A 24,688-nucleotide genomic window follows, 5' to 3' on the forward strand; every position below is an offset into this window, starting at 1 on the left:
CACAATACCCAATTCTCATGTGTAAGGAACATGAATGAGGAGACACAGTAGATTCTTATTTATCTCATCAGATTACATCTGTCACAGAAGCACTGTCAGTCCTACTAAACACATCTGGCCTCAGGATTCTTGGCTCTAAAGGACGAGAGATGACATTTGCTAATGTCACATCTGATTTATTATTATAGTATTTATGTAAGGGCTCTCATCCCTTTTCTTTTTCTTCAATACATTAGAAAACCTGACATACCATTAAACCACCAAACAGAATGCAGCTTCTCTACATGTCACTTTGGAATTTTTCGCAATTGTGATTAAATGTTTCAGTATTAGCTTCCATCAGACAAAATGTTTCTGATTGCTGAAAACCTTTTTGAAATGCAGATGCGATATGAGGGGGTCATCATACTGGGATGGGAAGTTTTTTCATAAACGGTTTCATAAAAAGGTGAACGAACATACCAGCAATTTATTTCATGTTTTGATATAAGACTCAAGCACTTTAGAGTGTATTCTTATGTGTAGTGGTCAGATTCACTATAGGCAGCGCAGCCACCGTCCTCACTAACACAACCTGAATGATCACACACTAGATGATAAAGTAGATTCTGTTTCCGAAAAGGGAAAAATACACACTCATTTTGCTGACAACTGACTCTATGACACCGACAAGTCATAACACTACGATGAAACAGCCTAACATAGTCTATAGAACTTAAGGCAACCAATACACAGAGGCTACAGCAGGCCAGAGCTGCATGTTTAGCATTGAAAACACTCACAAACCTCAAATGAAGATATAAACACTGTAGATATTTCTGTCTTTTATCAAAAGCATTTGACACCAACGTGTGTCTGGATTATTTCTTGTGCTTTTTTCTTCTTTTTTTTTTAACACCATGGAAGTGTCATCTTGGCACAGGTGTTAGAACTGGTCTGGTGTGTTTGTCTGTGCTTGTTCGTGTGCAGTCACACACTGTGAAATACACAGCGGTGAGAGAGCTCCGATATGGTAAATAAAGCGCTAACAGAGGAGACACTGGTAGAAGTAGTTGCACTAGGCACGTAAAACGTCTGCCGTGTTGTGCTTTTGGACAGGTTTACAGTGAACAGTGTAGTAAAGTGTGTTAAAACGATACAGAACAGAAGCCCTTAAATTGGCCCATAAGCATAACGTTACTGGCATAGCGGTTTCATGGGATATTTCTGACTGCATGATTCCTCCCAAGTCGTTGGACAAGGCATGAGACCCCTGCTACAGTTTGGGGAAATAAAAAAATCCTCTGGACGTGGAAATGGAGCGAGAGTGATGTGAGAGACATCTCAGATCATTCCCGTCTGTGACGGCGCATGAACCGCGCTCTCAGTAAATCACATCTGTTTAGTAGATAAGGCATGGTCAGAATTTACCTCACAGACACTTCAGGACTGACACTACAAATACTACACTACTACTCTTAAATATCTATTTAATGTTCAGAGTAATCGAAAAGAAGAGTTCCCTGTGGCATCCATTATTTGGCAGAACTGAACTACGGAATATTATTGTAAAATTATAAATAATGTGTAAAAAATAGCAAAACATATTTACAGAAAGTTATTTTCTCGGTTTTTAAAAACACCACAAGATAGACAAATGCAAATGATACTAGTCAAACCCCCAGAAGAACGCCTGGAAGACCTGTATTTCTGTCAGTGTGTGATAAAGAACCTGTGTTTGCGCTCCAAGTTCCGTCCTGGAGACACAACAACTGAAAACTAGACGAAACAACTGCACCTCGGTTGCGTTTCACAGACAAAACGGACGCTGAACTCCTCAACACGTCGTATCTTAGATCTGAGCTACAGGACCTGATAGGAAGCTGCACTACTCATCTAGCAGGACGAGACCTTCACCCCGATCCAGCCTTCAGAAGCGTTCCCACTCAGAGGTGCTATGGCAACTGTATCAGGCACACAATGGTGTGATATCTTAAAATTTTATTACTCTTTTCTATATCATTATTCTTTGTAGAAATCTTTTCTGTGTGCACACGTGAGCATACACATTGCTGGTACTTTAGGAACCTCCTTCCTGCATGTAGTAAATGGCACTATGGATTTTCTTTCCCTCATAGATACAAGAGATGAAACAACAACACAAATCAACAACACTGCTAACTGGCACGCTTTACGCCCCAACTGCGGCGGGGTAGTCGATGCTATTTCACCCCCTCTGTCACTTCTGTACGGGGTACGATTGAGCTGAGGAGGGCCTGTGGGATGACACTGAGGTCGCTGTTGTTTTTGTGTTTTTTTGTATTCTCCTCTCCTGTGGACACGGTTCCGTTGGTACCGAGAAGTGCCTGGTTGCTGCTGTTATTGCTGAAGGCTGCAGCATTTGCATTCGTGGGTTCGCTTTTGATTCTGGACATGCTGTTAATTTGTGCGCTCTCCTCACTGCCCTCATTGCTCTTTGCACCTGCAGCCTCTGGGTTGTTATTTATGGCGATCTGCTTTAAGGTATCGCTTGGGTTTGTGAGGGTGCTAATTATCACTGTCGCTTCCGAGGAGCTTGTTTGGGCATTTGTGTTGTTGTTTGTGTCTGTGGTGACCGCACTAGAGCTGCTGGGTTTGGAAGCTCCGTTGTGGGACGTTTCTCCGTTAGCCATGGCCCCGGGACAGATGAAGGGAGAGAACTGGATCCCTCTGATCAGACGCACCAGCCCTCTCATTTTCTCAAGCGAAGCCTCCATCTCTCTCTGCTGGGCCAATACGCTATTCTTGCTGTCCATACATCTCTGTGCGGGGAGAGAGGATACAGTGTTGCTGACTCATACATCCAAAATCTCATCATTATATAGTTATGGAATAGTGGCCTTCTGGAGGTATGGAATAATACATGAATGCATCAGTTAGATTTGTAATTTCAGTGGTATGACTCATAGTGCAGATCAAAAGTGGATATGAACTTAAGAATTCTCTCACTGTTATAGATTTGCTGAGTTGTCCGATTCTGTGCTCCAGCGTCTCTCTCTCCTGCCGCAACTCTGTGCTCCATCTTTTCAGACGATCCTTCTCCCCCTCTTTAGCTGTAGGGAAATAAGTGCATGTTTAAATCTCGACTGAACGCACAAGTCGGGTTCTGGAAGTATAAAAAAAATCTCGTTAATTTTCCCCACAGAGAAACTGATTTTTAACAATTCTGTAGAACCCTTTTTGAAACGGATCTACCATGAGAGGAGCTGTAGAGGCTTCTGTTGGAGCAGCTGTTAGTCGGCACAGTCAGGGGAATCAGAGAATGGGTTGGGGATCTTTTTCACACATTTGTCCATTTTGGTTGATGTTAATTTATAAATACCTGTATGCTCTTGTTCATTGTCAGATCATGCTAATTCTTAATAATACTACATATTATAAATGTAGTATAATTAAGTATTAATATTTAATAGTAAAAGTGAAAATAAAAGTGCTTATGTTTTTTCTCGTTCCATGCATCCATGCATGCTCTTGAAAAAGCTGTCTTTTCAAGCATAATTACTCAACTGTAAATGGTATGACCAATTTCAGGGGTGACAAATATTACAATTCAAAATCAGTCAGAGCTATTGAAAAGTTATATTTACAAGCAAAGCTTTATATTACATGTAGGCTACTTTTTACCATGCCTTTGTTGTTTTATTGTAGCATGTTGTAACATATTGAACATAATTATAGGTATGATAGTAAAAGCAAATCAAATACTGAGAAAAACAGGAATTAAAAAAACGAAATCCAATTTTTATACTTCTGTCCATGTCTCTGGCTGTATTTCAGCTTTTCACTAAGTGCTATCTACTGTCAGAGTGTGAAAATGCATTTTTTTTTTTTTGCACTGGTCTGAACATTAAAATTGCATATGAAAATTGGACTTGAACTAAACATTCAAATTGGTGTTGAGTGTGGACAGGCCTTGGGTCAATATAATTTCAAACTTTGGACTAACAAATGGTCTTTAGGCTAACTGCTAAATTCCAGGTGGTGAAATACACTGCCATCTACAGTCTTATAATGTACCACTGTTATTATTTGATTACATAATTTGCAATGCTTCAAAAGATTGTAGTGCATAAGAAGATTTTCTCCTGATTGTCATATACTACTTCTGCTTTTCTCAAAGAGTGCAATATCATAATTCATCTCAGAGCTGGTTAGTTTGGCTCATGACTTGAATTAAGAATTACGTTTTTCCAAAGATCCTGATGCATTTCATAAACTCGTAAAAAGAGACTTTGTTCCAATTTAAACTCTAAATATAGATTTAAGTAATCTTACACCATTCTGTCATTGCAGGTTCACTGTCTAACATTAGTTATATGTGAAGCTCCTAACCTGCTTTATAGGAGATGTAGGAATGGACAATAGCAAGAGTCCCTGGCCACTCAATGGCATCTTCATTCTGCAAAATCTGAAGAAAACATGCAACTGAATAATACTGAAATACACAATTGTTCACTGTCTACATTCAAAGCAATAAACACAAAAACACTCAAAATGAATGTGAAAATGAATTTAAAGCAATGAAACAAATGAAGTAGAAAGAAATAAGGCTACCTAAACTTACAAAGTTTTGAGCAGTCTTGATGTAAATTTCTGGTTTTCAGTATTTGTAATAAACATTAGGTCCTGCATCATTCAGAGGTCTTAAGCAGCAGAACTGTGGGCTCTTGCTTCTGGTTCTGGCATTTTAGGCAGAGCTGCGTGACGCCCAGATGATTAGCAAGTATCGCATGAGATTCTGCCCACAGCAGTCACTAAATACTCACTTGTCAATCAAAACCTCAAACTTAGTGTCTACTCCAATCTAAACTAAAGATTTCTGGTTGGTCTGAGCAAATCCTCAATTTTTGTCTAATTTTGCTCTGAAATTACAATCCCGTTAATATTAATAGCCTCTATATTGAAAGAATGTAACCGGAAAGAGTTAAGAAAACTCTATAAAGACTGTCTACTTTGTAAGACCAGTGACAGAAGTGAAACATGACATGGTACAAAAAATGAAATGAGTTACGAGAGTGAACGGCAATGAATCTCTCGGTTACCTGAGACCTTTAATTCACCTCCGCTACCACTAGGTGTCGCTGGTGAGCACGGTGAACATTGGGATAAGGGAGTCTGAACTGTGTCTCAGTAACTGTAGAGGACTATCACAGCTACTTACATCCCCTGCCGAGCTGGGGCTGGGTGAGGGTGAATGTGATGGAAGGGTGAGTGAAAGGGCAGGGGAGAATGGGCTGCCCGTGGTGGGCCGCTGAAGGTCTGGGGAGGCAGAATGATGGCTGCTGGTGGTTGGGGGGAGGGGCCCCCCGCTCCACAATACTGCAGTTTTTAGAAAGGCGACCTGGGTGAGATGGAACAAAGGACAAACAAAACACAAAAGAAAAGGAAAAGGCAGACATAACATTGGTGTAGCATACCTCTGACAAGCTGTCCTCATTGGCTAGGGTAGCAGGAAGGAGCGGGTGGGGGTGGTGTGACAGAGTTTGGGAGGGAGAGAGCAACGTTAGATCACAAAAGGAAGCATTGCATGCTGGGTAACAACACATTCTGCAAAAGCTGGCCTCAAATCAGTTGATAAAGGCAGATGGGGATAAGAAATGCCAATAACAAAGAAGGATCAGAGGGCAATGATTCAAAAGAAGCTTATCAGGCATCAAGAAGCTTATTTTCATCTACAGCTAACACAGATGCTGTCAACAGTTAAGACGAGGCTTTAAGTGAATATGCAGCATCATATATCAACAGATATTGCACATTTATGCGTGCACTGGGCATAACAAACCAGGTATGGATGTATTTTATCAACAGGTACTAAAAGCACTATTACATTACACAGGGTAGCAAAGTTTCCACATCATATAAAAAAAAATGAAGTGAGCTCTAATCATTTTACGCGTAAATATCTAAATACAACTAAACAATATAGTTGATAATATGACTTGGCAGGAGACTTGGTGCCAAAAGTCCAAAACAGAAATATTTCCTTTAGCTTCTCAACAAACACAGAAAAGTTACTGGAGAAGGAGGCTTTCAACCAGCCTTCAAACAAACCAAGAAGCATACATTTGAAAAAAAAAAAAATATATTCTGAAATTAAAGTTATTCTGATTCTGTCTTTTGATCACATTAATACTCACATACTTTCTGACATATGTTTGTCCCAAGCCACTTACAGCTTCGGTTCTTTCAGGATATAACTTACAGGGAAAGTTTACCATTAGATGAAAAAACTGTCATCATTTACTCACCATTGTGTTAAAAGAAGAAATTTTGAAGAATGTCTGTTTTTTCTGTCCACACATTGAAAGTCAGGAGGTCCAATGTTGTTTAAGACATCTCTGAATTTTCATTATATGGACAAAAACAACTGAAAAATTCTTCAAAATATCTTTGTGTTCCACAGAAGAAATAAAGTCATACAGATTTTGGAACAACATGATAAAGGTACGTAAATAATGGCTACTTTCATTTCTGGGTGGACAATTCAGCCTGGCCAAATCAAAGAGTATCAATAAGATAACTTTGGTCAACTGTAAATGTTGCGTTTTGAGTTTCTGTACTCGAGTCTGTCCTATACAAGTACTAATGGTACACTAATGATGCAGGATTGTCGCACCTTAAGGAGGTGCACAACGTGTCTAATTGTAAATCTATAAAGTAGGCTGTGAACATTGTCTGAGTCTTTTACTAATGTATACACTTTTACAGAAGCCTGAAGACAGTCATTATCCCACTTAACACACTGCAGGGTCATTTCTTTCTGCCTCACACATGCACTCCAGGGCCACTCCACAGCAGAGTGCCTGTAAGCACATTACATAATCAAACAGTCATCACTGCTGAATGTGTGCTTGTGTGAGACCGAGAGAGACTGACTGATGGGACTAAAGCAGAGTGGATCAGTTCAGAATGAGAGGTGTAGAAAAGGGGCTTAAAGCACGGAATAATAGCTGGCTAGTGATTTTTAGAGCAATAAAACTAGACAATTCATTGTGGATGTTTAGTCACATTTCACAGTTATGAATAATATCTGTTGTGATGCGCTCAGTTGCATATAGTTTTCAACCTGAAAACGTGCAAAATTAAATTTTTGCATTTTCTGACTAAATGTTTCTCTTTTTTTGTCCTTGTAACATTCCAACCAAATGCTGTAATTTGTGCTTCCAATGAAACAACAGATCTCTTTTGCTTAAACCCTGCCCCTTTCTTACAAACTACTGCAAACCCTCAATCAGATCTGCCTCCACTCCACTCAACAACCAATGCATAGAACCAAGTCTCTTTTTTATTTTCAATAATCCATTATACTTGGATATGTGTTACAATATGGAAGAAAATATTTCTTCCTTCATAAGTTGAATTGTGACTTTAAAGGGATAGTTCACTCAAAAATGTAATTCTGTCATTAATGCATCCAGGGCCGCATTAAGACTACACTAGGCCCTGGGGCTATGACTTACTGCAGGCCCCCATCACAATAATGATATAAAGCTTGAAATAGGATTTTTATCCCATATCAAAATTGTTGATGCACTGAAATTTCATAATTTGTGTTACCAATTTCAATATAAAAAAAAAAATACTAAGTATTATTTTTACCTAGTAAAAATGAGTAAAAATAAGCTTACTGGAGACAAGTAAACAGTTACCAATTAGGCTACAACAGAACAAAGATAATAAGAAATGCACATTCATTGTTATTTATTTTACAAAAGTGATTCAGTCCAGGACAGTAAATTATTTTCTTTCTGATGTTTGATTTACATTAGACACAAATGGCAACAGCAGCTATATTAGGCTGCTTTAGAGGAAAAGTTCCCCCCATAATTAAAATTCTGTTGATGTTGTTCTAAACCTGTATGAGATTCCTTCTGCTGTTGAAAGCAAAATAATATATTTGGAACAATACTGGTAATCAGACAGTTCCTGGGCCCCCATGCTTTCCATAGTATGAAAAAAATACACTACTGGAGTCAATGGGGACCAGAAACTTTTATCTTGGAGGATAATTTTTTTTTTTATAGAGGTTAAGAAGAATTTGAGTTTAAGTATATGATGACAGATTTTTATTTTTGGGTGAACTATCCTTTTAAGATTTCATCATATCCAGGATCTCATTTAGCCTAACACTACACACGCTTTAACTTTAACTATTAACGTTCATTTAAGACACAAATAACTGTGTTTACGAGGATAATCGCAAATACAATATTTTTTGGCACATATTTGTGTATTTGAACATTTAAGCACAAGAAGCGATAAGTTTGGTCAGTTGCAATATGAGCAGGTGTGCGCTGAAGCCATCTTAATGCACGTATTTACCACTGCTTGATGTTCATTAACGGTCTAAACCATTTGTTTTAAAAACCTGTTTAAAACGCATTTAAATGACAAGTTTAGCCTACATCATGACGCGCAAAACGACTGATATATTTCTACCCGATTATCTCCTAATCCTTTAAATGAATATATATAGAGTTTGTTCAAACAAAAAAATTATATACATCCAATTAATAATTAAACTAACCTAAAATCTATGTAGAAGATGATGTTGTGTGTTTGTTTTCTGCTCCATGTGCCCAATTCACTTGCTGTTCTAAAAACACAGTTTATTGAAGTTATTTCCACACCATCATCAGCTTTAGTAAAATAGCATAGCTTACCTAGATAGCTGGGGATTTTACTGACTTTTTCTTCTGTTGTTTGTATTTGTTTTGTAAAGTTTTTCATTTTTTGAGCCCCTCTCTCTCAGAATTGCTGACATTTTCTACTTATCAAATATTGTTCTTTGTGCGACCATTTCCAGATTACTCCAGAACGAAGTGAAGAGTGGAGGTGATTGCAGACATAGGCTACTGGGCAGCGATCACCTGATAGATACGTACAGTCGTGGCCAAAAGTTTTGAGAATTACATAAATATTAGTTTTCAAAAAGTTTGCTGCTAAACTGCTTTTAGATCTTTGTTTCAGTTGTTTCTGTGATGTACTGAAATATAATTACAAGCACTTCATACGTTTCAAAGGCTTTTATCGACAATTACATGACATTTATGCACAGAGTCAGTATTTGCAGTGTTGGCCCTTCTTTTTCAGGACCTCTGCAATTCGACTGGGCATGCTCTCAATCAACTTCTGGCCCAAATCCTGACTGATAGCAACCCATTCTTTCATAATCACTTCTTGAGTTTGTCAGAATTAGTGGGTTTTTGTTTGTCCACCCGTCTCTTGAGGATTGACCACAAGTTCTCAATGGGATTAAGATCTGGGGAGTTTCCAGGCCATGGACCCAAAATTTCAACATTCTGGTCCCCGAGCCACTTAGTTATCACTTTTGCCTTATGGCACGGTGCTCCATCGTGCTGGAAAATGCATTGTTCTTCACCAAACTGTTGTTGGATTGTTGGAAGAAGTTGCTGTTGGAGGGTGTTTTGGTACCATTCTTTATTCATGGCTGTGTTTTTGGGCAGAATTGTGAGTGAGCCCACTCCCTTGGATGAGAAGCAACCCCACACATGAATGGTGTCAGGATGCTTTACTGTTGGCATGACACAGGACTGATGGTAGCGCTCACCTTTTCTTCTCCGGACAAGCCTTTTTCCAGATGCCCCAAACAATCGGAAAGGGGCTTCATCGGAGAATATGACTTTGCCCCAGTCCTCAGCAGTCCATTCACTATACTTTCTGCAGAAGATCAATCTGTCCCTGATGTTTTTTTTGGAGAGAAGTGGCTTCTTTGCTGCCCTTCTTGACACCAGGCCATCTTCCAAAAGTCTTGGCCTCACTGTGCGTGCAGATGCGCTCACACCTGCCTGCTGCCATTCCTGAGCAAGATCTGCACTGGTGGCACTCCGATCCCGCAGCTGAATCCTCTTTAGGAGACGATCCTGGCGCTTGCTGGACTTTCTTGGACGCCCTGAAGCCTTCTTTACAAGAATTGAACCTCTTTCCTTGAAGTTCTTGATGATCATATAAATTGTTGATTTAGGTGCAATCTTAGTAGCCACAATATCCTTGCCTGTGAAGCCATTTTTATGCAACGCAATGATGGCTGCGCGCGTTTCTTTGCAGGTCACCATGGTTAACAATGGAAGAACAATAATTTCAAGCATCACCCTCCTTTTAACATGTCAAGTCTGCCATTCTAACGCAATCAGCCTGACATAATGATCTCCAGCCTTGTGCTCATCAACATTCTCACCTGTGTTAACAAGACGATTACTGAAATGATCTCAGTAGGTCCTTTAATGACAGCAATGAAATGCAGTGGATGCAGTTTTTTGGGATTAAGTTAATTTTCATGGCAAAGAAGGACTATGCAATTCATCTGATCACTCTTCATAACATTCTGGAGTATATGCAAATTGCTATTACAAAAACTTAAGCAGCAACTTTTCCAATTTCCAATATTTATGTAATTCTCAAAACTTTTGGCCACGACTGTACACATATCGTTCAAATGTCAAATATAAAATAAATGCATTTGATTGGTAAACCAAACTAAAACTTCAGTCTCTAGGCTTCAATCTCAAATGGTAATGCATGGAATTTACGGAAAAGCTCAACTAAATAACAGCATTAATAAGTGGGGGGCGTGGTGGCTTTGGTGATCAGCACACCAGTCAATTTACCCCACAGCCAATCATGGGCCCCCTCCTTGTACCTATCCCAATGGTTAATATCGGCCTGAATGTGTTGTGGTAATGTCGTGAACGTGCGTCTGAGTTTGACATGGAAGAGAAGAAATTGTTAAATAAAGACTTTTTTTTTTTTTTTTTTTAAGTATTGTCGTAGCTTCATAAAGTTACGGTTGAACCACTGATGTCACATGGACTACTTTAACAATGTCCTTACTACCTTTCTGGGCCTACATCTCTGTCTATGAAGGGTCAGAAAGCTCTCAAATTTTATCAAAAATATTTAAATTTGTGTTCCGAAGATGAACAAAGGTCTTACAGATTTGGAACGCCAATATAATGACAGAATTCTCATTTTTCATTGACTATCCCTTTAATATCAGTAGCACAAACGGAGGAGAAGTTCAATCCCTAAAGTATGAGCAAGAGCAACAGTGATGCTTGCCTTAGCAAACACATCTAACAACTTGTGATGTCTGCACTTGGATTTTTGCAAGCAGAGTATCTAATATAGGCACAGAAAGCTCACCTCTCTTCCTGCTGGACTGGTTTATGGAGCTCAGATATGACATTGAGCTCTTCTTCCGCTGAAACACACAGAAGCATGGATATGTAAATGTAATAATGGTTCATTCCATTGGATATTTCTAATCAGTTTGCACAGAACTGCTCTTGTTTAATGTGGGTGTTTGTTACCTCTGGTTCAAACATGGCTCCGCTATATATTGGATTTGCTGTTGTACGTCTTTTGCGTTCCTGACGCCTGCTTTGAATCTCTACACAAACAAAGCACGAAAGGTCAATACACATGCATGCATACAAACAAACCCACACAGTTTTTTTCTCCTGACCTTCTAAATAGTCGCGCGTGACGAGTCCCAGAGACAACATGAAGGCCAGTTTCTGTGGAAAGAATGAGTGCCATTATAATTTACATCACCATACTTATCATTATCGTCATTATAAACTGTGATGTAAACATGAGTGTATTTTACCAGAGGGCTCTCCTGATGTTTGGAGGAAGGCGTGTGTGTGTTGGTGGGGGCAGGTGAAGATGGCGCATAAAAAGACAGTGGAGGTGAAGTGTGTGTAGGTGTGTCTGGAGAGATGAGCAATGAAGTCTTTGGCTCTGTCCCATATTCCACTGCGCATATCTGAAGCAGGAAGAAAGATGTATTAATACATACACTACAGTTTGTGGTCAGTAAAGTTGTTTTAAATGTTTCTAAAAGAAGTCTCCTGTGCTCACCATGACTACACAAATTCAATAAACGTTTTATATACTAATGAATGTTTAAGAACACAGCTAAATACATTTCTCTCACCGTGTTGTCAGAGCTTGGGCTTTTGTGAGGTAACTGCTGTGTGTGTGTCTGCGCAGACGGTAGCGTGTTTATAGATGGGGAGATCAGGATGCTTGTGCTGCTAGAGCTGTTGGGGAAGGGCAGGCCATTGAGGATTTGCATCTGCTGGACGTGACCAGAGGAAGGAAGGGCTGTGCTCAGTAACACCGGTGACTGTAAGGTGTGCACAGAAACCTGACCAGCAGCTGGAGACAAAGATGCTGGAGGTTTTGGCCTGACCTGCTCACACACACACACAGGAAAAAGAGAATGATTATTTGTGGAATGACTGGAGAAAATAAAAGGTGGACCTAAGCAGTGAAAAAATGACTTGGGTATCAGCAAAGTGATGCTTAACTCAGCATTCGAACACAGCAACACTTTCACATCTACATTTCAGTTTACAGTACAGTACATTCCACAATACCACTAACACCAGCTCCTCTCCGACACAATTAAAAGCTGTCTACTTATTGTCTATTATTTAATAATATTATAATTATAATAATGTTTATGAAATTATTTGTATCTTTTAGTTTGCATCCATCGAGTTTAATCAAATGAAATGAAGTACCATTTATTTGTGAAATATGTAATGTACTGAATTATAAAAAAAAAAAAAAACATTTTATTATTTAATATAATAGGAACCATTTTTCAATACATTTCCAAGTGACTATATTTCTGTGTGATATTCGTACACTACCTAAAGTTTAGGGTCAGTAAGATTTATTTTTTTTATTAATACTTTTTAAATATATTTATAATGTTCAAATTATTCTTATTTTAAATAAATGCTGTTCTTTTGAACTATTTATAAGAAAAAAAAGGGATCATGTCACAGTGAAAACTGGAGTAATGACTGTAATAAATTACATTTTTATATATAGAAATCAGTTATTTTAATGAATTATTTTTTTGATCAAATAAATGCATTATTGTTAGGCATAAGAGACTTTAAAAAAAAAAAAAAATTCAGACCTCAAACTTCTATACCAATATGTAATATAAAAATACTATGTGAGGCATGATTTATACCAACCAACCCTGGCATTATATGGACACGCAAACAAATAGCATATACAACAGAATACAACAGCACAAAATACTGCTGGAGAGAGATCAGGGTTAAGGATCAGTTTACTGCAGGGTCAAAAGCAACAGCCAAAGCAGGGATTGCAAATGTCACCACTATGCAAGCACAAAGAAATTAAATCCAGTTCAAGAAAACAAGGTGGAGCATGAAGAAAATATCACACATAAAAGTAACACCTGCAGACATATAGATGCACACTAACACTCAGCAGTGAGGGGTTTTCACTAGTCCAGCCAGACAGTAGGGTGTGAAGGGTTTCTATGGAAACAAACCTGCGGTAGAGTGGCTGGTCGTGTTGTCTGTCTGATTGGTGGGACAAACTGAGGAACTTTGATTGGTTGGGAGGCAGCTTGCACCTGTGACAAGACCGCCCATTAAGACACCCTTACTTCACTAACCTCTCCAACACACATCCTACAACAAATAACTAACTACTTAAGTCATAAATAGAGGCAGATGCAATGGAACAATTGTGTCTAAAATCAACCAAACCAATCCTGATCTAAAATAAACAGCCTCCCAACTCACATGCTGCTTGCAAAACAAGGGAGAATAAGAACACAAAACTCTTCTTGTTCTAATACGCAAGTCAAAACAACTCGAGAAATACTTACAACAACGGTGCTATTGGGTAAGACCCGCACCGGCTCTGCTCCCTGATTGGTCGTTTGGATGACCGGTTGGAAGTTTACTGGGGACTTCTGAGGATCTGAGCTAGGAGTGCTTGCCAGGAGTGTGCTGCCGAGGGTTGTAACCACGGTGAAAGTAGGTGCTGGTGTCATGATGATAGGTGAGGTGGATGTGGCCGCTCTTAGCACCAGAGGTAGAGTCTTTGAAGCAATGACAGGGACCACAGAGCTCTGCGGGGGCACAAACACATACGCTGTTGTCAACGTGTCCACTTTTTCCTTTTATAGGTCAGGTATGGAAGCCCGTTTCAGGCCACCGAATAAAGAATAAAAAAAGGTTCTCAGAATTGAGAGATAGAAACTTGCAATTACCTGTAATAAATTCAGAAATGCGAGATATACGCAATTACCCTGTGGCGAAATGGGCTTCTATTAGTCTACTTACTGAACATAATGCTCTGCAGAATATTCGGGTCACTCTTTTTATAATGAAAAAAAAAAGCCACTGTGATGACAGGTACCAAAGCTACAGTGAGTGTACTTGCCATATCTAAAAAGAAAGCTGACATATGTCAGAGGTTTTAGTATTTTTAGCAAATACTTAAATATGTTAATATTCAGTCTCCTCTTATGTCCTGTTCATAAGATGGAAATAAGCATACACACATTCCTAAGATATAAACTGTGCACAAAGTATTTCTGAAAAAACTGTCTGATTATTTGAAGTGTTTACATGAAGGTTTTTTAGTCCAATTGAGCCATTAATGCAATTACTTGGATGTGTGTAAATGTAGCTATTAAGTCTCAAAAACAAGATCAATTTGATTCATGAATAAATAATTCAGACCGCTGACTCAAAACAACCAATTCCTCTCTCATTGACTTTCATGAATATGTCAAAGAGAATTAGGGCAAATATCAAGTGGATAACAAAATTAAACTATAAGCCCATTCTTTACACCAAGCTTTGATATGGCCTCAGGAGTCACATGGACCTCTTTTAGGTGCCCCTGCTTAGCCCAGCTGCATGAAAAAGCATTACCAACACAATATTCCAAAATTTCTCAGAATAATATTTCTATATGGACCTTTTTTTTTAAACTTCTATGATGCGTCTTTGTAATTTTCGAGCTTGCTAACCTTTTTTTGTTCAGACATATGGTTTTGGAACAACATGGAAGCAAGTAACTAACACCAGAACTTTTAGTTTTGTGTGAACTAATCCTTTAAATGGCATTGCTTTTAGAGGGGTCCTGTATGGAGTCCTACTGTACCTGACAGAGTGAAGTATTCCTTCTTGTGTTTTGTGTGGGTACCTGTGGAGTAATGAGGCTGGCAGCAGGCAGAGGCGTCTGTGTCTGTGTCTGTGTGATGAGCAAGGTAGACGTTTGCCCATCGGCTTGTAGTGTCTGTAGCTTCATATCTTCCTGTTTCACCAGTAGATCTCTCCTTAACTGCTCCACCACCTTTTTCTGAGGGAGAAAGAGAGAACAAGCGCCTGTTCATTTTTTTTGTGTCTTCTGTCTCGTACCTGCAATGAAGTCTCTCTCACTCACAACCTCTCTTTCTGCCTGCTGTTGATAAGAGAGTTTGTAATGTTGGATTTGGGCCCATTTGCACTGACAGCAAGAGGGAACATAGAGTCCCTACAGCTGATCATCACTCTCTTTGTCTCTTTCTCTCTCAGGCAGGGCCAACAGTATTCTGCCTTAAACAACCTCTTAAAAGTGATTAAAAAAAAACAAATGGATTACGGCATAACAGGAACATTTAGCAGTAATATATTATTCCATTAGCATCAGTTGTCACTATGAACTATGTCCAGTACACAGCTGAAAGCAATGCTTCTTCAAATCAAGCGTAACCTCAGTAATTAGGGAAAGATATATTGAATTATTGTGAAAACTGTGTCTAAAACTCTGCCTTTCTAGACCATTATCAAGATACCCTTATATTTGTGAAATGGATCATTCACTTTGAAGTGAAAATTCTGTCATCATTCACTCACCCTCCTGTCATTTTATTCCTGTATGACTTTCTCCAGTGGAACACTAAAGAAGATATTTTGAAGATAGTTTCAGTGTGTTTTTTTTTTGTCTGTATAATGAAAGTCGATGAGTTCAGTTAATTTGGACCTTATTTACTTCAATTGTATGAACAAAAACAGTTGAAACATTCTTCAAAATATATTTTCTGTTCCGTTGTATTCCTCACAAGAGTAACAGTATTTTTTATAAATTTTTATAAATTTTTTAAGTGGACTTTAAACGTTAGTTCACCCGAGAATGGAAATTAGTTCATCTTCTACACACCCTACACATTTTTTAGATAACTTTTTGGATTATTCTGAAAGAGTAAAGTCACATACAACTAGGATGCTTCGAGGGTGAGTAGAAGATGAATTAATTTCCATTCTTAGGTGAACTAATTAATTAACACGGTCTAAATGATAAATGGACGGGTGTTTGGTTAACTTGTTAGAAAACATCATAAGTTATACATTTTTATTGGGCTCTGCTAATAGAACATACATTCACCTTTAAAGGTTAAAACATTCATCTGTTCATATTTATAATGCCATCTAATCTTTTTCTATTTTAAAAAGATTGCCACATAATAAGAACTAGACCATTAGCATTTACACTGAGTCCTACATTTACATAATAAGCTTAAAACACTCTAATGAAAAACATTTTTAAAAATATGTTCTTTACAGATTACCAATCACCTTACAATGCACGAGACAGAAATGGAAGTCATATGTAGAAGAATGAAAAATAAACAATCTGCATACTTACACACTTATTGAGCTCAGTTATATTTGTGCAAATAAGAAACTCTACTCAGAAAAAAAGAATATGAATTAAAATCGTGAACACAATCATTCCTTACATACTCCAAATGCAATTTATTTGAAGCCATTTACTGTCTGGGTTACAGTCTGGCATCAAAAAACTTGCACATACACACATACACATGAGCCGTGTGTACACAAAGGAACATTGAGAGTATGGATCTATAACAATCATAAAGTGAGGACAGAAGGAGGGAGATATTAAAACTTTCAGATGGCTGTAAGAGTGCCTGGCTTTACTCAGTGCAAGCTACAAATGTGCAATACAGCTTGTTTGTGTTCAGCTGAGTATGTGTTGATTCTGTAACCAGTGAAGACAGAATGACAGATACATTAATGAATATGAACACAAGCCCCCCGCCCCCCCAGCACAGTCCTCTCACTGAATACAGCTTTAACAGGCTCCCTCCACCATCTGTTAGACTCACACACTCCTAGATCTGGGAGAATTCCACCGGACACAGAAATGCGAGGAAGGCAGCGCACTTTATTAAACAGCGCTGCAGGCTGGTCACAGTGATTATAGGGCTGTTTCACTTCTTCCTTTTTGTCTGCAGAAGGATTTCAGGTGTGTGTTTTACTCTGTCCTGTTACTTTAAAAAGCTTTGTGACACTAATTAAAATTCCTCTCCGCTGCCTGCAGTCTACAACGCATCTTTTCTCCATCTCCTCCACAGAACTTCAGGTTCTGTACAGTAAGCTCAAGTGATGGACGGTATGCCACGTAATCATCCCCAGACATTAATCATCAGGTACTGAAATGTCAAATAAAAGAGGGGAGAATAGATTTGTGCGTTGACAAATTGTTCATTTGGCAACACAAAACCACAGCGCACAAATCACACCACAAATGTTCAAATGCACAATACGACACAAAACAATGCCATGATGCAACACAGGTTTCATAACCTAACAAGTTTGCCTTGTTTTCTCGGGACACACAAGGACTTTCAGACCCCAAGTAATTGAACTGATCAAGACACACGTGTAGCTCGTAGAGAACAGTGATACGGCAGCAGGGGTTCTCTCAGAGAGCAGCTCTCACCTGCCGCTCACTCAGCGCTGTGATCTTGGCCTGCAGGTCACGGAGCTGCAGCTTCAGATCTGCATTCTGTACAAAGAACACACACACTCCTCCCTGATACACTAGTCCAGCGGCCTGTATATGAGAGCGTATCGATCAAACAGTAATGGAAATGTTCAGTGAGGGAGACGCACCTGTGGATCTTGCTTCATCTGGCTTACGAGTTTCTGCAAGGAAGAGAGAGAGAGAGAGAGAGAGAGAGAGAGAGAGAAAGTTTTAGCATTTTTAAGAGTGGGAAACACATGTCGATGCAGTGACCTCTAGAGGAGGGTGAGGGTACTGCAGTCTCAACAATTACACACTCCATCCATATGGTGTGAGGGGAGGGCTGTGGGGATACCTGATGGATCTGGATTTCCACTTTGAGTGCTTCCTGTAAATTTTGCAGTTCCATCATCGATCTCTTCTTCCAAAAACCCAACACAGCTGCCTGGCGAATTAGAGGAAGAGAGCAGATATTCTTTAATTAACTGAGATGTCATTGAATGACTACAAATAAAAAAGAAAATAACTTTTTAGGTCTCACAGTGTGCTTGACTATGCCATGACAGATCTGTTAGTTTGCTTGTGCGAGTGTGTGTAAATCTGCTCAGTGTGAGTAGGATATATCTCTGTGTACTGATTCAATCAGAACTACTCTCATCAAATCCTGCCTGAACACCACGGATCAAACTGAACAGAGCTCTTTTGCACATACACAATCCTGTTCTCTCCCTCTGTCATTCTTCTTTGGGGGAAATGATGCTGATGCATGCATTAACTGTTTCCGTCTCTCCCAGCCTCTGAGAGTCTGTTGTAAAGTAAGCTCCTCTGAACTGTGTTGCTTTGCTGCTGATTTTGAATAATAATCACACTGTGTAGTTCAGGAAAACATTTCAGCTAATTAGCTAGCCAGTGAAACACCATAAAGCTGACCATCACAGCTGTGTCAGAATATGTGCGCCCCCCTTAGGACAATGGTTTATTCTATACCTTCCCAACGTCTGCCGTCTTGAACACCATCCAACTGGCAGAGTGGGGGGTGGAGCTGGAATAGACAAGAGAGGATGGTAAGAAGCACACACACACACACACACACACAGCAGCGCTCTGTGACTGTTAGTGACAAATCTACAACAGAACAATATTGAAGAAGAGATATCAGCAGGAACACGTAAAGTGGAAGCTTTGTGGAAAAAAAGATTCAGGCTGCATGCAAAGATTCAATCCTATCTTGAGAGGACACAAAAATTGGAGGCTTACTGGAAAATAAAACTATGCTTCTTTCTTTGATAAAGGAATAGTTCATCCCCAAAATAAAAATTCTGTCATAAATACCCTCATGTTGGTTTTTTAACAGTGTTTTCATTTTTGCATGAACTATTCCTTTCAATCAAGGTTCCTGAAATGGAAGAACTATAAATTGCTTCTATGAAAATCTTCTATGAAAAAGCATGCATCTAAAAGGCTGGAATACACTACATTACTTTTAAAATCAGAACAGATTTTAAAACACTGGGCATCATAAACTTACGACTTTGTAATAGTCAATGAGGAAAAACTGTCCATCTTACGCTTAATGACTGAGAATCATACACTACCAGACTTTGAAGTCGTTCGAATCACAACAAATTCACGCAGCATGTGCACAGTGTTGCTTGGAGAAGCTATCAAATGAAAACAATATGTGTTCTAAAATCGGCTCAAAATATCAGACATGTTTGATCTCCTCCGACTGGATGGAATTAAAGACTGAAGCTAAAAAAAATAAATAAATTGTAGTGTGTTACCATCATACACCACATGATATTCAATGGAATCTGTCTTAACTCAAATCTTCAGACTGGCTTTGTCTTTCAGTAATAGCATCAACTACTCCAGACTGTAAATCATTGCAAAAAAATAAGGAGCTAGTACAATGCCAGCATTTTTACAGAGACACAACATAGTCCCTTGAAGACAAGTCAGTTCACTTGACGGCCATATTGGCTATTTCCAGCTTTATTATCTTGTATTGGAAAAGACCTATATCTATATTTCAATAACATAATTCGAATCAGAAGTATAATTATAAATTGTGCTTATTAAGGCCAACACACTCAAAGTTTTATTTTCCAGCCAATAACAAGTACGTTCTTTACTAAAAAAAAAAACAATTAGCTTATTTAACAGTTGCCATGTTGAGAGTTGCAATGCCTCCATCAAAATGTTTAATACAGGACTATAGCCAGGCACTATATATTGAACATTGTAATTTGTCCTCATTCATAGATGTACAAGTGGACTGTCTCCATCTTTGGAGGTGAATTAAATAATGCCAGAGCAAATTCACTCACTTCCTGCTTTCTCTGGTTTGTTTGAGCTGTTATTTTTTGCTCTCAGTACTTGTGTGTCACAGAATCAGTCTCTGTCTTTGCCACAGATCATCACTCTCTTCTCATCGGAATGAAAGCAGAGACTACCAGATGGGCACTCCACACACTGAGAGCTTCTCACTCATCTACAGAGTGCCACCCTCTATAGTCCCACCAGTCACTGATGTATCTGCCTCAGGACGAAGGAATTAAAAAAATGGATATAACAAACCTTGGAAACCCACAGAAAGTATTATATTTTTCCCATGAAGAACATCAGATCCTGCATTTTAAGTGTCCACAGCAGAACAACAGAGCAAAAGAGGGCAATTTTCTGGGACTTCTGTATTCAGTAAGGGCAAACAGCCAAAGTGATCATAACACTCATACTCACTTACACACACACACACACACACACACACACACACACTACACTTGCCTGATCAGACTGGCGCACCAAACCCTCACCTGCTGGCTCAGTAAACAGGCTGAAGCACAAGTAATTCAGATCTACTCCTTAGAGAAAAGGAACATGATACACCCATTCTCATTCTCTGTCCTACACTTGCACTCAAACCTAATCAAACTGAACCAAACTTTCAAGGCCTCCGGTCAAAGCAGTGTTCTTTCACATATACAACTGTATATTAGTTTTTTACAGACGCTAGGACACATTTCTCAATACTTAGGTCACTTTTGCAAAACTCTTCACACAGTGAGCACAACAGAAGTCTATGTGGGCTAAACTGAGGATCAATTATCATTGCTTTGGCACAAAATGCATTCATTGACTACATCTCTCAAATTTCATGAATTCTTTTCTCACTCAGACACAACAACTGCCAAAACTCTTTGTACAAACAGGCCAATTTGCACATGCTTACATACTGTTTTCAAAACTGTTAAACCTATGTTCAAAACCATAACATAATACAAAACTGAATAAGACAGCAATTTGCTACATTTCTACAGTAATATTTTAATGAAATATATTTTAAATCTTAAAATTAAATGCTCTAAAAACAGTGGATCAGTGGATGGTGTGTATACAAATTCTTGTATTTTGGAATTACTCAGTGCAAAAAATAAATAAATAAACGACATAAAATATTGATGAATTCTGCATCATGTCTGATTCATTCCAGTAAAATGTTGCAGTGAATTATAAACAGAGATGTGTCCTTGTTTTACACAAGAAAACATTGTATAATGCTACATGTTGTTAGTGTTTTTTAGGTCATTGTTTTGTGGGTGACAAAGTGTGTTTGTCGGCTGTCAACCTTTCCTAGTGTTCTGGAAGAATGAGTTGATTTGAGACCTGAAGAGAGTGTTTTGGTAGTTGTAGTGCATTTTGAATGTGAAATGAACTGCTTTGCCAGGCTGAAAGTTGGTTAGGAGAACTGTGTGAAGAGTTTTGCAAAAGTGACCTAAGTATTGAGAAATGTGTCCTAGCGTCTGTAAAAAACTGTAACACTTAATTCACTCATATATGCCCAGCAGGCTATGTTTCATTTCTGAAGTTCACATATTGATGTAATCATTCATGATGAAGGTGAATGGTTTGCTTTAATTTTTATTTTTTTTAAATGGAATGCTTAATATAATAATATATATGTTAAAAGACTGCTGCAGGGATTATATATATTTTTGTAGCCCACAACCTTGAAATAAGTTAGTATTTTTGCACTTCCGGTTCAATCGGATTCAAGTACATGTATTTATTTTGTTTAAATGGATTTTTGATTAAATGTCTGAACTAAGTTCTGTGGTTGACACTCAAGATATTATCTCATTTTATTCTACAACAAAATACATCAGTAATAGCCCCTTAGTGATTTTTTTAAAGCTTTTAGGTGTGTTGCTAAATGGGACTACAGAGGTTATCAGGGACATCAAATGTCATCACATTGAACTTTTTTTTTTTAAGACCGAAAGATTCGGAAGCCGTATAGCCTGTTTAGCTTTTTACTGCTGCCAATTGTATTTAGGCTTCAAAATTAATATAGGTAGTGTTTATTTATGATAAACTTTTGTTGTTAACAGAGCTTATTTGCTGCAATAATCCAAAAGCCAATGGAAAAATCCTATCAGGTTTTTGTCAAAATACATTATTACTGCAGGACTCTATTACTATAGGGCAAAAATATTCAAAACAAAATGGAGATGAGGTGAAAGAGAGAAATTGTTGCAACTGACAGGTTCGGAATTTAATGAAGTCTTTGTAACCTTTGCATCACTCCATCAATTAGTCTATCTGTTTAGAAGCCAACTCTTCAGAACATCTTTCTCCATGGATGCTGGAGCCTGTCCCAGTAACTGGAGAGTCGAGACACTGCAATAATGTTTGAGGACTAACATCCAATTATTTAATCACAAATTTTAGGGCGTCTTTTTAGCGGTAAACATTTACTCTGGGAGAGAACATTCATTAATGTCTATATATGATTGGACATTGTCACTGTACTGCTGCGAATATGAACATATTTAACTGAAAACATATTGAGAGTATCTATGACATGTTTAATCCGTAAATGGGTTCTGTTTCCTGGGGGAAACAGACATTTGAGAGGTTGGAGGGGGGAGGGCAGTGAATGTGTGGGCCTTATGTCTGAGAAAAAAAAATGCTGAAAAGGGGGCCCTGAAACCATTTGGGTCAAGTGACTTGGTATAAAAAACTCTGGCATCCACTCACCATCTTTATGTTAAAGTAACATGATGGCAGCATGCAGTGAGAAGAGTACTAACATGGAGGTAAAAGCTGACATTTTACATGTTATTGACACAACGAATACAACTGTGTGTGTGTGTGTAACTGTGAAACTAAAAATAAAAGCTTTATTTCAAACAAAAGCACGAAATTGGATCATTTGATAATGCATACATAAATGATAAGTTCATCCTAGAAGAGCAGTGAGACGTCAAGTATTTTACAGGATGAATTCATCGCAGAAAAAAGCAGGTGGAGAGAAGAAAAAATGGCTGTACAGTCAACATAGTTGATAATGGAAGAGCACAGCTACACATGCATTAAACATAGCAAAACTGAAGAGAAGAGAATCCTGTATTCTTTAATAACTTGGTACATGTAGCCATTTGAAGCTCAAACAAAAAGAAAGAAAAATAAAAATGATCAAAAACAGGGTGTGATTTTGATGAAAATCAACCATACGGCTATTCAGTACCAGCTGAGCTAATCACTAAAACAGCACGAATACAAAAAAAAACACATAATTTAGTGAAACGCACTGAGAGAGTTATAAAGCAGCTGTTGTCGGTCCGGTCGTGAAAGCGGAGCGAGCGCCATCTGAAAGCTTCAGAAGGTCATCATCAGCAGCAGCAGCAGCAGCAGCAGCATTAGCGTTCCAGCGCATCCACACCGGAAACAGCACCATCACTTTATATACTCACACAATCACACATCAAACTCACTACACAGGGCCTACAACTTTCCTTACAGATTTAAGAGAGCAGATAGAATGAGACTTTATCACAGCGAGCTCGCGTTTGAGCTGATATGTCAAGGCGTGGTGCCGAGAACAAGAACTGGGGAAATCTTTCACGATCACACGTCTTGTCTTGTCGCCCTAGCGGCTCTTAACAATAACAGTAGCTCAACACTGCACAAGCTGCTCGAGCTCAACACATCGAGACTACACAAACACACACACTTTATCCGGTTTATTGCTCGAGATCTCGTCCCTCGGTCTTGTGAATGTAAGCGCAAAGTGCATTTATAATGGCATCCCGTGACTGTTTGATGGCTTGGTGTGAAAACTACGGCACGCGCTGGAATCGCATTTTCATCCATATTAGCGCAGTTCTGCTGACCAAGTGTTGTTTTTAGGGTGTTTCGGTGCCGTTCGAGGCGTTATTGTGTAACGGCTGTAAGTTATAAGGTTTCGTTGACTGCAGCCGCACTCTCTCTCTCTCCAGCAACTCCTACAATAAAGAGAAATGAACAAAACCCCCCTGCGCTGCCTCTGCGCTTTCACATCCACCAAACCACTACCAACACAATCACATAAAGAACACGAAAAGAGTTCAAAGACACCGCTCCCAAAAGTTCATAAAATGAAGATGAAAAAAACCGAGGTGCACTTACCCTTGTACACACTCCTCCAGCAGTCAAACCCCGATCTTCATACACTTACACACACTCACCAATTATTAAAATATATATCTACAAATAGCCGAGCATTTCACCACTACAACCCTGCCCCGCGGATGAATTTACTCCCTTTAGCGCCTTAAAGTTTTGTTCAGTGTAATAGAAGGAATCTTCGCTTTGTTCGCGCGATTTTGAACCAAAAATACATAAAAAGCCAGAAACTGATATACAAAACAAGAACTCTTCTTCCATCCCATTCACCCACAGCTTGTGCGCTCGGCGTATCAATGCGCGCAGGGGAGAGATAATGGGACAGCAAAACCATGCTGTATAACGCACAAAATAACTCGTCTAACAGAATAAATTTTTCGTCACGTTGGGAAAAATTTTAATATTGTCGTAAACCGGGGTGAAATGATTATTGCCGAGCGCGAAACAATACTTAGAAGTAGAGAACTAGTTTATGTAACGGTGCGGCGAATTTATTTCACTTTGCCTAAGGAACGGTTGAAGTGCGCCCCGCATTGCCTAGGGAAAAGCCCCGGATGTAAACTCGGTGAAACTCATGTTGAGTGAAGTTACAATAATG

The 24,688-nt window shown here is 38.8% G+C and overlaps 1 protein-coding gene across 8 annotated transcripts; it reads right to left on the bottom strand.

Annotated features, from left to right (window-relative positions):
• Positions 1–761: 761 nt before the first annotated feature.
• On the bottom strand, positions 762–24,367 carry phf21aa (PHD finger protein 21Aa). 8 transcript variants are annotated; one of them, XM_059532712.1, is made up of 18 exons: positions 24,094–24,367; positions 18,631–18,685; positions 17,999–18,088; positions 17,793–17,825; positions 17,620–17,685; positions 15,037–15,192; positions 13,706–13,951; positions 13,364–13,447; positions 11,978–12,235; positions 11,648–11,806; positions 11,504–11,555; positions 11,349–11,428; positions 11,182–11,239; positions 5,436–5,458; positions 5,180–5,359; positions 4,351–4,426; positions 2,968–3,071; positions 762–2,780 (listed from the first exon to the last, which is right to left on the bottom strand). In XM_059532712.1, exons 2-18 carry the CDS (start codon positions 18,658–18,660, stop codon positions 2,202–2,204), a joined length of 2,274 nt encoding a protein of 757 aa, XP_059388695.1. In that variant the 5' UTR covers positions 18,661–18,685; positions 24,094–24,367; the 3' UTR covers positions 762–2,201. The 8 variants fall into 8 exon arrangements, 6 of the variants coding, with proteins under 6 accessions (XP_059388695.1, XP_059388701.1, XP_059388706.1 ...); XR_009426385.1 differs by having other exon boundaries at positions 2,646–2,780; positions 5,180–5,337; XM_059532718.1 differs by lacking the exon at positions 17,620–17,685.
• Positions 24,368–24,688: the final 321 nt, after the last annotated feature.

This window comes from Carassius carassius, chromosome 3, assembly GCF_963082965.1.
Source record: "Carassius carassius chromosome 3, fCarCar2.1, whole genome shotgun sequence".
Lineage (NCBI taxonomy): Eukaryota > Metazoa > Chordata > Actinopteri > Cypriniformes > Cyprinidae > Carassius > Carassius carassius.

Coding starts and splice junctions, on each gene's coding strand:
- phf21aa (XM_059532712.1), bottom strand. CDS start 18,660: ATGGTGTTCAAGACGGCAGACGTTGGGAAG. Junction 17,826..17,998: donor TGGAAATCCAGATCCATCAG/GTATCCCCACAG, acceptor TCTTCCTTGCAG/AAACTCGTAAGCCAGATGAA. Junction 11,240..11,348: donor GAGCCATGTTTGAACCAGAG/GTAACAAACACC, acceptor TGTGTGTTTCAG/CGGAAGAAGAGCTCAATGTC.